General features: G+C 63.2%; 3 protein-coding genes across 4 annotated transcripts; 2 read left to right on the top strand and 1 right to left on the bottom strand.

The window, feature by feature from the left end:
• The first annotated feature begins 80 nt into the window (after positions 1-80).
• Positions 81-8784, top strand: LOC117645810. 2 transcript variants are annotated; one of them, XM_034386252.1, is made up of 9 exons: positions 81-390; positions 5250-5392; positions 5466-5836; positions 6112-6306; positions 6391-6537; positions 6619-7042; positions 7115-7290; positions 7376-7916; positions 7989-8784. In XM_034386252.1, the coding sequence occupies exons 1-9, from the start codon at positions 314-316 to the stop codon at positions 8231-8233; spliced, it is 2319 nt and encodes a 772-aa protein (XP_034242143.1). In that variant the 5' UTR covers positions 81-313; the 3' UTR covers positions 8234-8784. The 2 variants fall into 2 exon arrangements, with proteins under 2 accessions (XP_034242143.1, XP_034242144.1); XM_034386253.1 differs by lacking the exon at positions 81-390 and adding an exon at positions 727-1013.
• LOC117645815 (7,8-dihydro-8-oxoguanine triphosphatase-like) lies at positions 1034-1886 on the top strand. The gene is made up of 3 exons (XM_034386261.1): positions 1034-1299; positions 1373-1518; positions 1630-1886. The coding sequence occupies exons 1-3, from the start codon at positions 1145-1147 to the stop codon at positions 1824-1826; spliced, it is 498 nt and encodes a 165-aa protein (XP_034242152.1). The 5' UTR covers positions 1034-1144; the 3' UTR covers positions 1827-1886.
• Positions 8775-12937, bottom strand: LOC117645811 (lysosomal acid glucosylceramidase-like). Its single transcript, XM_034386254.1, has 10 exons — positions 12865-12937; positions 10964-11203; positions 10719-10863; positions 10437-10590; positions 10184-10350; positions 9796-10051; positions 9577-9721; positions 9418-9497; positions 8987-9267; positions 8775-8919 (listed from the first exon to the last, which is right to left on the bottom strand). Exons 1-10 carry the CDS (start codon positions 12920-12922, stop codon positions 8820-8822), a joined length of 1626 nt encoding a protein of 541 aa, XP_034242145.1. The 5' UTR covers positions 12923-12937; the 3' UTR covers positions 8775-8819.
• Between the last annotated feature and the right edge of the window lie 457 nt (positions 12938-13394).

Genomic DNA, 13394 nt, shown 5'->3' with positions numbered 1-13394 from the left:
ACCGCTCTGTCTCTCTCGCACCTAGGTTGCACGCCGAGTGAGTGCGAGCGAAATCGCCCCGACTCTGCAGCACTGGGTGGCTGCCCAGGCTGCCTGCCCAGGCTGCCCCCCGGTCCCGGTGGAGGAGGGCAAGCCCCGCAAGCAGCGAGGCGCCCCCAGTCTTGTCAGTGCAGTGCAGCAGGCCAGTACGCGACACCGGCTCGTCAAAGTCCGTCAGCGACCAGCGTTGTCGAGACGCTCGGACGTGCCCATGCCGCCGCACCGCGCGGCCGCCTGCAACCCCTGCAACCTGTGCCTGTAAGGCCCCCCCATCATGGCTCAAGCCGAAGGCGTCCGTGGTCGGCTTTCCTGGACCGACATGCAGAGGGAGCTTCATCGAGACGGCTCGGGGTAAGTGGGTGTCGCGTTTCGCCCCGCCACGCGCTGGTGGTACTTCCCCCGCGCCGGGGGGGGGGGGGGGGGGAGCCGGCCGGGTTGGAGGCATGTCCAGTGCATTACGCCTCCGTCTCGTTTCTGGCGAGGAGTACAACAGAGGCAGTTTTAGTTCCAGTCAAACAACTTCCTATGATTTAAATCATTCAGTGAGAGCCTCATGAGCCTCTTGACCCCCTCCCCCAAACAGCTTTTCGTCGGTGCGTCGTGTTGAACCATATCACTTTTTGTTGCTCTTCTTCTTCTTCTTCTTCTTTTTTAGAAAATATATTGAATGCCAATTTGCCGTTGTAGGGTATGTCCTATGCCCGCTTTTCGCCCTGAAGTTCTCTCTAAAGTTCTCACTCGTTGAACTTTGGCCACCCTGGCACCGTGTAAACAAATCGTCACTTGTCTCTAAGCGTCGTCTGCTGTCTTTGAAGTTTAACCGCGTACATAGTCCTAAAGCAGCTAGTTGATCTCGTCGGAAACCTTGACCGTGTGGAGAAAACTGACTGATAACATCTCAAGTAGTTAGAGTAGGAGGGTTTGACACGTCTGGCTTTGGCCCAATACTTTATCACCACGGCCGTCAAAATAAGGTATGTGAACTGGCTAGACGAACTCTCTTATCATAACCTACACCCATGCCGGATTTTTTGTGAGGATTCGAGTCGGCCGCATTGGTCCTGACCTTACTGATCTTGCTATTCGTTGATGAAAAATAGACGTCATGTCATCCCGGAAAGTTCTCACTCTTACCCTTGTAAGAAACTCAGTGGGAGATATTCTGTTGGGACTGAAGAAGCGAGGATTTGGTGAGGGCAAGTGGAATGGATTTGGTGGAAAAGTTGAGCCAGGTGAATCTATTCTTCAAGGAGCTGCACGGTAAGATGAGCTCTAAGTGGGCCTTGTCTGCAATGTGGCTCGGATTGTTTTGAAAGTGGCGTCTTCATTTCAGTGAATTAACAGAGGAATGTGGTCTGAAGGCACATTCTTTGACTAAAGTTGGCCTCCTTGATTTCGACTTTATTGATGACCCTATGAGGCTAGAGGTTCATGTGTTCTGCACCTCAGACTACTCTGGAACTGTTATTGAAACAGAAGGTATGTGTTCTTCAAAAGTAAATGTGCTGTTTTAATGGCAGTTTCTGCTATTAAAGTCAGATGTTATCGAATGAATAAGTATACTCTCAAATCCAAATTTCTTTCTCACAGAAATGAAACCGAAGTGGTACAAGGTTGAAGACATTCCTTTCCACGAAATGTGGCTCGACGATCCTATTTGGTTCTCATGGTACCTGAAGGGCGGACCCCAATTTAAAGGATACTTTTTGTACAAAGGACTCGATAAAATTGTCGAGCAAGAAGTGAAGTCAACGGATGTCCCTCGAGAGACTACATCTTGTACTTGATACCCTGTCGTGTTTTGAGGTCCTAAATAAATTTGCTGCAATCCTTGCTGCCAAAGTTGAGTCTGTGTTGCTCATTGCTGAGATGGAATTGCGGCCCAGCCGCGTCGCGACTCGTCGCCAGCCAACGACTTGTTGAGGCACTTGCTGTCCTGCTTTGCGCGCCGCCTCGGCCGTCTCGTCTCGGCCGCACCACGCTAACAGGCGCGATAAAGCGTCGCGCATCGCCAAGGAGGCCAAGCAGGCCAAGCAGGCCAAGCAGGCCATGAGGTTCCTCAGGCCCAGCCCCTCATGGGGCGTCCGGTCGGGCGCGAGAGAGACAGAGCAACGGAACGCCTTTCGGCCAGGAGGGAAGGCCAAGATGCAGCAAGGAGCGGGACTGGGGCTTCGAGGGGACTCTGTGGTCTGCCAGGGCTAGGCACGGGCAGGCAGGGCGCGACGGAAAGATAGCCTATCTGGATGCGAATCGAATCGAATCCAACTCCGCGGCTCGCACTTTGTTCCTCGAGACTTCTCTGCGATAAAAGGCAAAATGCGAGCCGGGCAACAGGAAGGGGTCCGCGTCGTCGACGTCGTCGGGGTCGGATTCGCGAAGCCAGCCAAGCGCACTTGGCACACTGCTGCCGTGTGAGCGTTTTGCGTTTTGCGGCAACAATGTCTGCATGCTGGAGGACAGGACGAGAGAGAAACAGACTGCTGCGCGCTGTCTCTTTCGTCCCTGTTCGGGTCGAGCGGCCGGCTGGCGCGGCGAAAAAGCAGCGGCGACCCGAACCGAAAGGCCCGAGAGGCCCGAAAGCCGAAAGAAGCCGAAACGGTTGTCGGAAGCGTGCACGATAACCCGCGCCGACCTGCGTGTATCGCGGCCCTCAATTACCACTGTGTAATTCCGTGTTCTGCTAATCATCGCCTGCAGTTTGTTCGGTTTGCTCGGTGGACTCGCCAATCTTTGCAGCATTTCAGCCTTCAGCCCAGCGGAGACCGGGACTGACCGGCACCCGGCCGCGGCACTGGGGCGTTGCGTTGCGGCGTCCGCCCCGTCCGCCTGCCGGCGCGGTCCATCCGCGGACGTTGCCGCCGATCAGCTGGTGCAGGCTGGTGCACTGCCCTGGCGTGCCCTGGCGGTGCCCCGGCGGCCATCCGTGGCCCGGGCCCACTGCCCGCTACTCGCCCTAGTGCTGCCGACGTCGAGCCCCCCCAGGGCCTCCCCGCCAGAGCCCCTTCCCTTCCCCACAGGCCTCGCCCTGGGCGGGGCGTGGTGGCCGCGGTCCACGCAGTGCGACGCAGTGTCGCGCGGCGATGCGCGGCCGCTGCCCGCGGCGGGACTCGCCGATGTCGGCGTCCTCGTTTTCCTTTCTCCGCGAGGATGGCCTGCACAGCTTGGCACCGTGCTGGCACAGCCCTAGCACGGCCAGCGATGCCTGCGATGCGGTGGGCTCGTGTGTGTGAGTGCCGAGGCGGAGCAAGTCGGGAAGGGGCTGAGCGAGCTGCAGCGGCTGGCGGGGCGGGGCGGGGCGCGGCGTTGAACGGGATAGGACGGGCCGGGCCGGGCCGGCGGGGCCGCGGCGTGTCAGTGTGGCGTGGAGCACGCCGCCGCACGCATCGCGCACCACCATGTGAGCATGGCGGCCCGTGACGCGGCCGCTGCCGGCGCCCTGGCCGCGTGGTGGTCCAGGCCCTCCTGGCCGTGGTCCTGCTTGTCCTGCTGGGCGTCGGACCGCCACCGGCCGCCGGCCAGGATCACCTTGCGGACGCCGCGCGCCGTGCTGCGCCAGGAGCTGCTCAGGAGGTGAGCTTCGTCGTCGTAGTGTACGCCGTTCGTCGTGGTCGTCCAGGCCGTCCAGGCGGACGTCAGGACTAAGTGGCGGCCGCGGCGGCCTGGCGCCTCGCGACGACGAGCTTAACGAGCCTGACCTGCTGCAGCGCGGCTCGTGGGCGCCTTCGTGGCGCCTTTGGGGCCCTGGCTGGGAGAATGAAAGGGTTTGCGTCATGGAGTCGTTTTGTAGCTCTATCAAGTCCTGGAGCGGTCGGCCGGGCGGACGGCCAGGCAGGCGGCGTGGGGACTTTCACAAATTCCTTCGGCATGCAGGAAGCGGCACACCCCGTGTTTTACGTTCCGGATGAATGTGTCGGCAGGCGCCGCGGTGCTGGCCGTGCAGGCCGGTCAACTAGTCAAGCATCCAGGCGAGGCGTGCTAATTGACCGCCAAGGCGGTCCTCGCGAACGCGGCACAAGCCGGCGCTGCTGGCGCGGCCTTCACTTCCTAGTGAAGGTAAAGGCTGCGATGTTTCGGGCCGGCTCCTCCGAGTGCGGCGTCGGTGCCCGTGGCGGCCTCGGCGGGTTCAAGTACCGCCGGCCTGTTTTTCGATGCTCCAGTTTTTCTCGTGGGACCGCCCGCCCGCGCGACCGTCCGTCGTCGGCAGCGTCGCAGCCTATCAGCGGCGCGCGGTGTGGGACTGGGACCGGCACGGACCGGCAAGAGCTAATACTTGTGCAAGCTATAGAGCCATGTCGTGTTTGGGGTCAACACGGCGGAGGGAGGGCCTGCGCGGGGGGCGGCGGACCGGGCGGCAGATATCAGTGGCAGTCCCTGGGCAGTCCAGCCGCGCCGGCCCACGCCGCGCCGGGACAGTCTGACTGCGTGGCGTGGCATGGGCCCAGCCATGCCGGCAATACGGACTTTCACCTCGCGACGCATTTGTCTCGTTTTGCCCCGTGTTGATGGCCGTGATGCGGTTCGCGGCATGCCGCCAATGGCATTAGTGTCCGCGCCGCTGTCCTCTGCCGGTGGGGAATGACCTCGAATGAAGTAACCACTGCTACTGCAAATGTCGATTAAACTGAGGGATGGCGCTCGGGCCAAACAACACCCTGCGCGTCCGCCAGTTTTGGCTTTGACTGCCCCTCGGCCCACTTTCGCCCGGTCACACCGGTCACACGCCCCGCGGCGCGGCGCGCCCTTGACGCCGTGGTTAATTGCGTTCGGCGCGAGGTTGTTGACACGTCAGAAGACACGCGCGACGACGTGCCTGGTCCATTGTCTCACGGCGCGGCCGTACGCTCGCAGTGAAAGTGGGCGCCACTTTGGCACGCGCACGGCCGTGCCAGACTGTGCGCCAACGATGCACAGTGGGGCAAGCAAAGCAAGGCCGAAGAGTCGTTTCCTCGCCCTTTCTTTGTCGCACCCACGGTCCGTCCCTACGTGTGCGAGAGAGGCAGCACGACGGTGCTATCGGTACCCTTGTGAGTTCGATGAGTCGGCTGCGCGTCCAGGGTGTCCGGCCACGCTGCCCCACTGGCGCTGTGGGGCACTGCACGCCGCGTCGCCGCTATCGCGTTGGTGCCCTGGCGGCCCTGGCGGCCCTCGGCGATAACTTGCAGTGCTATTCGCTGACCCGCGCGCCATTCTGCCCCTGCGGCTGTTCACAGAGGCGGCGCGGGGCGCGGGGAGCCCGAGGATGACGGGTGCGGCGTGCGGGACTGGTGCCGCGCCGCGCTGTCCCTGGCCGTCACCGCCACGGCCTTCGGGGCGGCCTTGATGATGCTGCCCCCGCTGCTGCTCATGTACTGCGGTGAGTACCGACCTTGTTGGCGCTCTAGTCCTACGCGTGCTGCCGGAAGCTAACGCAGGGGAGGCCCTTACAGTGGTGTCCCGCGTGCGCACCACGTGGCTGGGCGTGCTGGAGCGCCGCTACCCGCAGCTGGAGTTCGTCCGCAACACGACGGTGCGCACGGCCGTGGACACGATCCGCAACCAGGGCGTGATCGCGCTGCTGCTGACGGTGCAGGGCGCGTGCGACGCCCGCCGCGTGCGCGACAGCCTGCACCACGACATCCTGGACCAGCGGCACCCCGACGGCCGCCTGCGCTTCCCGCACCTGCGCACCCCGCTGACGCAGCGCTGGGGCCGGTACGCCTGGAAGCGCGACGACGCCGTGCACTTCCAGCTGGACAAGCAGCTGCTCATGTGCAGCGCCGCCTTCCGGGGCCGGCCCGTCACCGACAACAACATCCAGGTGAGCGTCTTGCGGTCTTCCGCCCGTCCTAACGTCCCCGTAACCCTCGCCGTCAAAAACCCACCATGGCACAGGCGCCTGCGAAGAGAGGGTAGGCACGCCCGCCACGCACCCCGGTTGAACAGGACAGCCTACCGCCCGCGCCACAGGCGCCTTCTAGCGCCTGCGAAGAGAGGATAGGCACGCCCGCCACGCACCATCGTTGAACGGGACAGCCTACCCTTTGCGCCACAGGCGCTCCGGCTGCCTTTTCACGCACTTGGTCTCGCTTCCAGGAGGTTGTCAGCGACCTGGTGTCCAAGTACCTGCCCGCGGAGCTGCCGCCCTGGCAGATCGCCCTCATCCCCATGCCGTCGGCCGACCGCTACTTCGTGCTGATCCGCATGCACCACCTGCTGCTGTCCGAGGACGGCCTCAAGCTGACCGACCTGCTGCAGCTGACTCGCCAGCACTCGGACTACGCCCACGTCGTGAGTCTGCCCGGCGTGCGCCGCCACTGGGGGAGGGAGGGCCCACACTGCCCGCAGCTCGCTCACCGCGGTCTTTGATTCCAGACGGAGATGGCGCCTGTGGGCCACCTCCTGGAGGGCATGCTGGAGACCCCGGTGGCCATCCCCGCGCTGTACGAGCGCCTGTGCGAGTCCGTGGCGAACCACTGGAACGAGCTGATCGCCGTGTACGACCCGCTGGAGAACCCCAAGGTATGTCCCGGTGCCGGTCGCGGCCTCGGTCGCGGCGACCATGGCGGCGACACCATGGTGACACGGCCCCTGCTGTTGCAGATGCTGACCAAGCCCACGCTGCTGGGGCTGTCCATGGCGCTGCTCATCTCCCTCGTGTCCGCCGTGCCCGAGGTGCTGTCCGCGTGGCGGTGGACGTCGGCCGGGACGCAGGCCGGGACGCAAGCCGGCCGCGGCTGGAGTCGCGACAACGCCAGCGCCAGGGCCTCGTGGTGGGAGGCCGCGGTGGGCGCGGTGCGCGCGCAGGCGGCGCGGCGTGGCGTCACCTCGGCGTCGTGGAGCGCGGCCTGGCGCAGCGCGCTGTGGCGCCTCGTCATGTTGGCCGTGTCGCCGCCCGCCCTCGTCTTGGCCGCCGGCATCTCGGGCTACCGCATGTGGCGCGGCGCGGGCAGCATGGCGCTGCGGATCGTCCTGGTGCTGGCGCTCGAGGCCGCCCTGCTCACCAAGTACCGCGGCAGGTACACCGGTAAGCGTCCTCCTGGTGTCCGCGTCGAGCGTTGCGGTGGTCCGTGTGTCTGACACCTCTCCCTGCCCACAGAATCCCTCATGGCGCGGTCGCCGTACCTGCGCCTGGGTTGGCAGTCGCTGCTTGAGGCGGCGCGCCTAGCGAGCCTCGTCTTCCACGCGCCGCGCCTCCTCGTGGAGGACGTGCTGCTGTCCAACCGCGACCAGGCGCCGCACCACTTCCAGACCGTGTCGCTGTGCGGCCGGAAGGTAAGCACCGCGCGTTGGGAGTGGCGCGAGGCGCGCGAGGCCCGCCAGAGGGTGGCGTTGACACGGTTCTGCCGCTCTGCTGCAGGTGGTGGCGTGGTCGGACCCGTTCCCGCAGGACCTGATCCAGCAGGTGGCCGAGGCGACGGGGGCCTCGTCCAGCGAGGTGTGCCTGTCGGCGCTGTGCGGCGCGCTGCGGGAGTACTTCCGCTCGCACGGGCTGGCCGTGCCGGAGAACGTGCTGACGACGGCGCGCTACTGCCTGCTGGAGGAGCTGGTGGGCGGCACGGCGTACGGCGGCTCCGGCGGGCTGGCGTGCCTCGCGCTGCCCGTGGCCGACGCCGGCAAGGACCCCGTGCAGCTGGTGCAGGAGGTGCGCTCGCGGATGCTGCAGGTGCGGCGCCGCCAGAGCGCGCTGTGGGTGCTGTCGTCGTGGCAGCTGGAGCGCGGGCTGCTGACGAGGCTGCTGCCGCAGCTCCTGGTGCGGCTGCACCTCAACTTCCTGTCGCGGCGCTACGCCGTGGCCCTGACCGAGGTGGCGTCCGTGCGGCCCGAGCACCCCGCCGGCAAGCTGTGGGGGCAGCCCCTGCACTCGCTCATGTACTGGCGGCCGCCCCAGGCCAACGTCAGTGAGTACCTCCCCGACGACCCCCTCCCCGCCCTCGCCCCGCCCCCTTGCTGACGCGTCGCTCTGCCCGCAGGCCTGTCGCTGACGCTGCTCACGGTGGACTCGATGGTGAGCCTGGGCGTCATGTCCGACGCGCTGCTGTCGCCGCAGCAGGGGGTCATCGCGCGCGCCTGGACGCAGCACCTCCGCGACCTGGCCCGCGCCGTGGGGGTGGCGCTGCCCTCGCCGCGCGCCCTGTCGCCCTCGCCGGCCCCCGCCTTCTCCGTGCTGCACCTGCCCGCCGGCGACGTGGACGACGCGGACCTGGACGACGAGTGAGGCCCGCTGTCGCCCCCTCCGCTATTTATTGTTTGTCTTTGGTTTGACGCGCCCCCAGTCAGGGGTTCGGTTCGGACGCGGGCGGAGCGCGCGCTCGTGCCCGTGCCCGAGTTTTTTTGCACGCCATTCGTCAAAGCGTGCCTTGACATTGACATCCGGTCACTGGGTCACTGCAGACCGGTCGTTGTTCTGTCGGAAAAATAGTCAAAGTTACCAATGTGCCTGAATGTTAACGATGTAATGTATCTGTATATGTGTGTGGCGGTGTGCGGCAGCCACTGTGGGCGGCCTGCACAGGGAGAGGCAATGTTATAGTCGTTGTGTGGAGACTGATTACATGGTATAATTTCATTTTCATCCCATAGTGTTATGTTTTTCTAATAATTTTTTTACAATGATAAATATGACAATGGCTGTTCTTAGCTTGTTCTGTAGGTCTAAGTGTAAGTCATGCTCTGCGAGGTTGTGTTTTAATGTGTTTTATTGTGCTGTTTTTACGTGGACGTTGTATGCGGGTGGAGTCATTAATTAAATGCCATTATCGTAACGCATCTACGCTGTCGATGTTTATTTGCTACCCCCGCCTTCACCAGTACAGCACCGTGTTGATGGACCTCGGCGTCAGGGGGATCTGCATGGCGCCGCGGAACACGTCGGACACCGTGACGGTCTTGTTGGCGTCTTTGCTGCAACACGATGGAAACAATGAGGCTGCAGCAGAAGCAGGGACAGCCGGCGTCCGGCGCTACTCACGAGTTGAAGAAGATGACGACGGTGGCGCCGTCCTGGCGCGCGAAGGCCACGGTGCGGACGCCTTGCGAGGACTCGGGCTCCACCTTGACGCGCACAGAACCCGGCGCCAGGAACTTGGAGAAGTGCCCGATGGCGTAGAAGGTGGGCTGCTTGACGAACTCGTCGTTCTCGGCGTCCACCAGGATGGACGTGTCGACGAAGTTGCCGGACCAGCTGGGGCCGCCCTCCATGTCCAGGACGAGGGACCACTCCATCCAGCCCGTCACCCAGTGGTTCAAGTCCTGCAGAGAGACGGTCTCACAGTGGTGCGTCGCCTGACTGCCACTGCCAGCCGGCGGCCTGGCAGGCAACCCCTCACACAGGCGTCGCCGCCAGTCGCTGCCGGCACGTGGGAAGGGAACGTCTCCCCAGTTGTTCCTCAAAGAACTCACGTCCAGAATGTCGACGATGTAGTCCTCGGCGCGCTTCCAGGAGCCCAGGATCACCTTCCGGAAGTCCCAGTTGTTGAAGCCTGCCATAATGGGTACTTTGGTTAGAGGCCAGCCGGGTCGCTGTCGGAGTGGGTGTGCTGAGGTCGGTGAGGTACAGACCACTGCTCGCTTCCGTGCCCAGGATGAACTTGTCCGGGTGGTTCTCGTGGGACATGTCGAGCCCCAGCAGCGGGGTGAAGTAGTTGGTGTACCAGTGCAGGGCGATGCCGTCGACGTATGCCGAGGCGTTCTTGTAGGAGAACACCTGCCGAGCGGAAGTAGCAGCAGTTAGAGGCACTGCGGCGTCGAGGCTCGGCACTGCCGTCGCACCCGACTCACTATGTCTGTCCACCAGGGCAGGTCGATCCTCTGGTCGTCCAGGGTGAGGATGCGCACGTCGGCGTGCTTGGAGGCGCGCCGGTCCGGGCCGCGCAGTGTGGGGCCCAGGTAGTCGCCGACCCAGGAGCGCATTTGGAAGGGCGTCCAGCCCATGGAGTTGAAGCGGATGAGCGGCCCCACCACGCCGTTCATGGGCTCGTTGCCCGTCGTCAGGCCCCAGAAGTGGAAGCCCTCCGCCTCGTACGCGTCCAGGAACCTGCAGGTCCATGGACCACACCCACCCGTTCTGTCTCTCTCGCACCCTTGCGGCCTTGCGGAACGCCAAAGGTGCGAGAGAGACCTGCTGGGGCACATGGCCATGCACATGGCCGAGGCGAGTCGGACCTACTTGAGGTGGTAGTTGGCCCAGGTCTGGTAGTGCTCCGTCTTGAGGAAGCCGAAGCCCGTGTAGTCGTTGTTGGTCTTCATCCATGGCGGCGCCGTCCACGCACTGGCCAGCAGCTGCAGGGGGCGGTCCGCGGGCACGGCCTCGCGCGCCTCCCGCAGCAACGGCAGCTGCAAAAGCAAGTCGAGGTTGGTGCCGAGGACCCCGACGACGCGAAGGCGACGCGAAGGCGACTCGAATCCGGCGTGTACCGCACCTTGTACTCGTGGTCCTCGAAGGCGAGGCTGAAGTTGCCGAGGGCGGCGTCCTCGGGCGCGTCGTGCAGGGTGTACTTGTGGGTGGAGCAGTCGGTGCCGCCGATCGGAATGCGCAGGATGTTGTACTCGATGCCGTCCTCCGAGAAGTACGATCTGCAGGACAGGAGCAAACACTGAGAAAGCTGCGCGTGAGTCGGAAATTTTTGGGATTGAATCCAATGAAGAGCAAGCTTGGAGATTCATTGAACCAGGCGTTGTCCAACAGGACCAGGGACACCCACTCGATGAGGTTTCGTCGCGCGTCCTCGCTCAGGGCCTTGAGGTTGATGCCCGTGGAGTCCGTGACGGTGGCGCCCCAGCCGATGATGGCCTGGAAGCGCACGTTGCTGGTGACTGTGAAGGCGGGGTTGGAGCCGCGCGTCGTTCCTGTGGGCGGAGGTGGAGGACACGGCCAATGGTCATTGGTCCCCGTGCTGGAGTCGTTGCAAAAACGGCCAACTCACGGAATCAGTCAGCAGACACTCACCCTTGGCGTCGAACGCCAGTTCGGAGCGCTCGAAGCGCAGGCCATCCTTGTTGGACGCGTACATGACGGCCACGCCCGGTGGCGACGGCCGCGGCCTGGGCACGTCATCGCAGTAGGTGGCGTTGCACACGCACACGACGGAGCCCTGGCCGTAGTCTCGCGGCTCGCACGGCCGGACGTGGCCCAGCGGCTGTGGCTGTGGCTGCAGCGACCCCCAGCCCCGCCCCCGCGCCGCGGCCTCTGCAGAACGTGCAAAACACAGCCGCCCCGCCACGGTCAGTGCCTGGCGCTTGGTCCCGGCGTCCGAGTCCCTGCAGTGCAGACGGCCTTCCGCCGAGTTTGGAGGTTCGGCGCCGTGCATGTTTGACTCACGCACCCCGCCCACGCGCCGCGCGCCGCGTGTTAGCGAGTACAGGGCTCTAGGCTCGCTGAGCGAACAACAAATAGACACCTTCCGGCGGCTCTGGCGTTCAGCCATGGTAATTTTCCTATTTACATAGGCGCCTAGCCTCGCTTGGCGGCTCGTGTCCTCAGTCCTACAGAGGCAAATGAGCGCTGCTCCACCTGTTCAAAGGGGTCGCGGCCCGCCGTGTGACCCCGTGTGTCGTTAGGGTGACGCTGTTTTCGGGTTCATTTTGCGTTTCGTGCGGGACGCAGCGTGTCAACACGCCTGTTCAAACAGGCTGATATTTCGGCGAGGCTCGGTCTCCGTCGCACTCATGGAGCGTGCCGCAAGGGTGAGAAAGAGAGAGACGGAGCGACGAAACCATTCTTCGGAATCGCGCGGCAGGTCCGCGAATCGTGGCGCGGCACCGTCTGGACGGCGCGTCGCGCTCGCGTCACTGCTGGCGTCACTCCCCGCTGCAACTAACCGCTCTGTTGCTGCCCCCTCGCACTCGTCTCTGAAGGGTGCCAGCAGACTCATTCCGATAATAGTTTCCCTCTGTCGCACCCACACGGGATGCCCCGTAAATGCGGGGGACTTAGAGCTACGAAAACGACTCTTGGAATCAGTCTCCAGAGGATCAGAGCAGCGAAACACTGCGAAATAGCTCTGCGGAAATGCGCATAGCCGGAAAGTACTCGAACGGCCAGGCCAGCCTGAATCCAACGCGTACCTACACTCGATACCAAGCGCCAAGCCTCTGCCAATCAGCCTGGGTGCTCGAGCCAACGCGCTGGGGGAGGGGGAGGGGAAAAGGACAAGTGTCGCACTCGAAGAGCTCGACCTATCATGATTGATTCCTTCAAAATGATTCGTAACAGGACACGTGCTCCCTCCACCCAGGGCAACGGTCATTCGTCGGTTTGGTTTGCCTTTCCTGCATTCCTCGGTTCAGCCACCAAGTTCTCTGAAAAGACTATGGAGATAGTGCCGAACATTTCGAGAGGGACTGTTCGTGCTGCAAGCCGCAGGATTGGCGCGGCCTGGGTGGGTCTGAATCGGCAGGGGGTCGCACAGTGGGCCAGAAGACCGGTGGAGGCGGACAAAACTCTAGACGCGTTTTGAGCTCCAGAGTCGCTTAATGGGACTCGAACCGAACGTATGACCCCACCAATGGATTGCTCTCCAAACGAGGAATCCATTGGTGGGGTCACACGTTCGGTTCGAGGCCTGTTTAGCGACTCTAGAGCTCAAAACGTGTCTGGAGTTTTGTCCGCCTGCACCGGTCTTCTGGCCCACTATGGTCGTTTCTAGTCTAGCCCATCATGTCCATGTTCGCGCCTGCCGGCCGCAGGGGTAGGCAGCGCGTAGTGCGGCGCTGCTCGCAAGATGGGGTGTTGCCTGCCGTCCAGGGTCCAGGGGCTAGGCCCGGGTCGGACCGCCCGCCTCCAAGCGGAGAGTCGGAGTCAGACAGTCCTTTACCCCCTTCTGACCGTGGACACCAACCAAGACCAACCTGGGGGGAGGGCGGCGAGGGCGGCGAGCGACAAGAGAAGTCCGAGCGGGAGAAGCATGCCTCTGCGGCCGCCGGCTGCACCTGTCTGTACAGCACTGAGTGACAGCGCCAGTGGCAGTGACAGCTATTGCCAGCGGTCCCGGCGGTCCCGGCCGCAGAGCAAGCTTACATAAGGACTCCCGGACCGCCCTTGTGGGGTCCTCCGTCCCCCCGATAGTGGGTGGGGCGATTGCTGTCTTTTCTTCCTCTCAAGGTCACCCAGAAAGGGCGGAATCTTCGAGGCAAAGGTGCAGCAAGACTTCTAAGCGCACTGCGCCGCATGCATCATTTATTTTCGAAATTACCATTTTCCTTCTCCTGTGCATGTAAAAAGGTGTCGAGGAAGTGAAACCTTGTAAGCGGGGAACTTGTAATTTTACAAAAGTGAATGCATGTGGCAGCACCTTGTCAGCAGCAGTCTGCAGCACCTTGCCTTGGAAATTCCCTCCCTTCGAGGGGACTGACTTTGGTTCCTCGTTGTCCGTTCGCGC

The sequence above is a fragment of the Thrips palmi genome, unplaced genomic scaffold (assembly GCF_012932325.1).
Source record: "Thrips palmi isolate BJ-2018 unplaced genomic scaffold, TpBJ-2018v1 HiC_scaffold_19, whole genome shotgun sequence".
NCBI lineage: Eukaryota > Metazoa > Arthropoda > Insecta > Thysanoptera > Thripidae > Thrips > Thrips palmi.
Note: the sequence above shows the minus strand (reverse complement) of the source record. Positions and strands in the feature narration are given on the sequence as shown.

Coding starts and splice junctions, on each gene's coding strand:
- LOC117645810 (XM_034386252.1), top strand. CDS start 314: ATGGCTCAAGCCGAAGGCGTCCGTGGTCGGCTTTCCTGGACCGACATG. Junction 7,291..7,375: donor TGTCGCTGTGCGGCCGGAAG/GTAAGCACCGCG, acceptor GCTCTGCTGCAG/GTGGTGGCGTGGTCGGACCC. Junction 7,917..7,988: donor GCCGCCCCAGGCCAACGTCA/GTGAGTACCTCC, acceptor CTCTGCCCGCAG/GCCTGTCGCTGACGCTGCTC.
- LOC117645815 (XM_034386261.1), top strand. CDS start 1,145: ATGTCATCCCGGAAAGTTCTCACTCTTACCCTTGTAAGAAACTCAGTG. Junction 1,300..1,372: donor ATTCTTCAAGGAGCTGCACG/GTAAGATGAGCT, acceptor TCTTCATTTCAG/TGAATTAACAGAGGAATGTG. Junction 1,519..1,629: donor AACTGTTATTGAAACAGAAG/GTATGTGTTCTT, acceptor TCTTTCTCACAG/AAATGAAACCGAAGTGGTAC.
- LOC117645811 (XM_034386254.1), bottom strand. CDS start 12,922: ATGCTTCTCCCGCTCGGACTTCTCTTGTCGCTCGCCGCCCTCGCCGCC. Junction 10,591..10,718: donor GCGCGACGAAACCTCATCGA/GTGGGTGTCCCT, acceptor CCTGTCCTGCAG/ATCGTACTTCTCGGAGGACG. Junction 9,722..9,795: donor TGCCCTGGTGGACAGACATA/GTGAGTCGGGTG, acceptor TCCGCTCGGCAG/GTGTTCTCCTACAAGAACGC.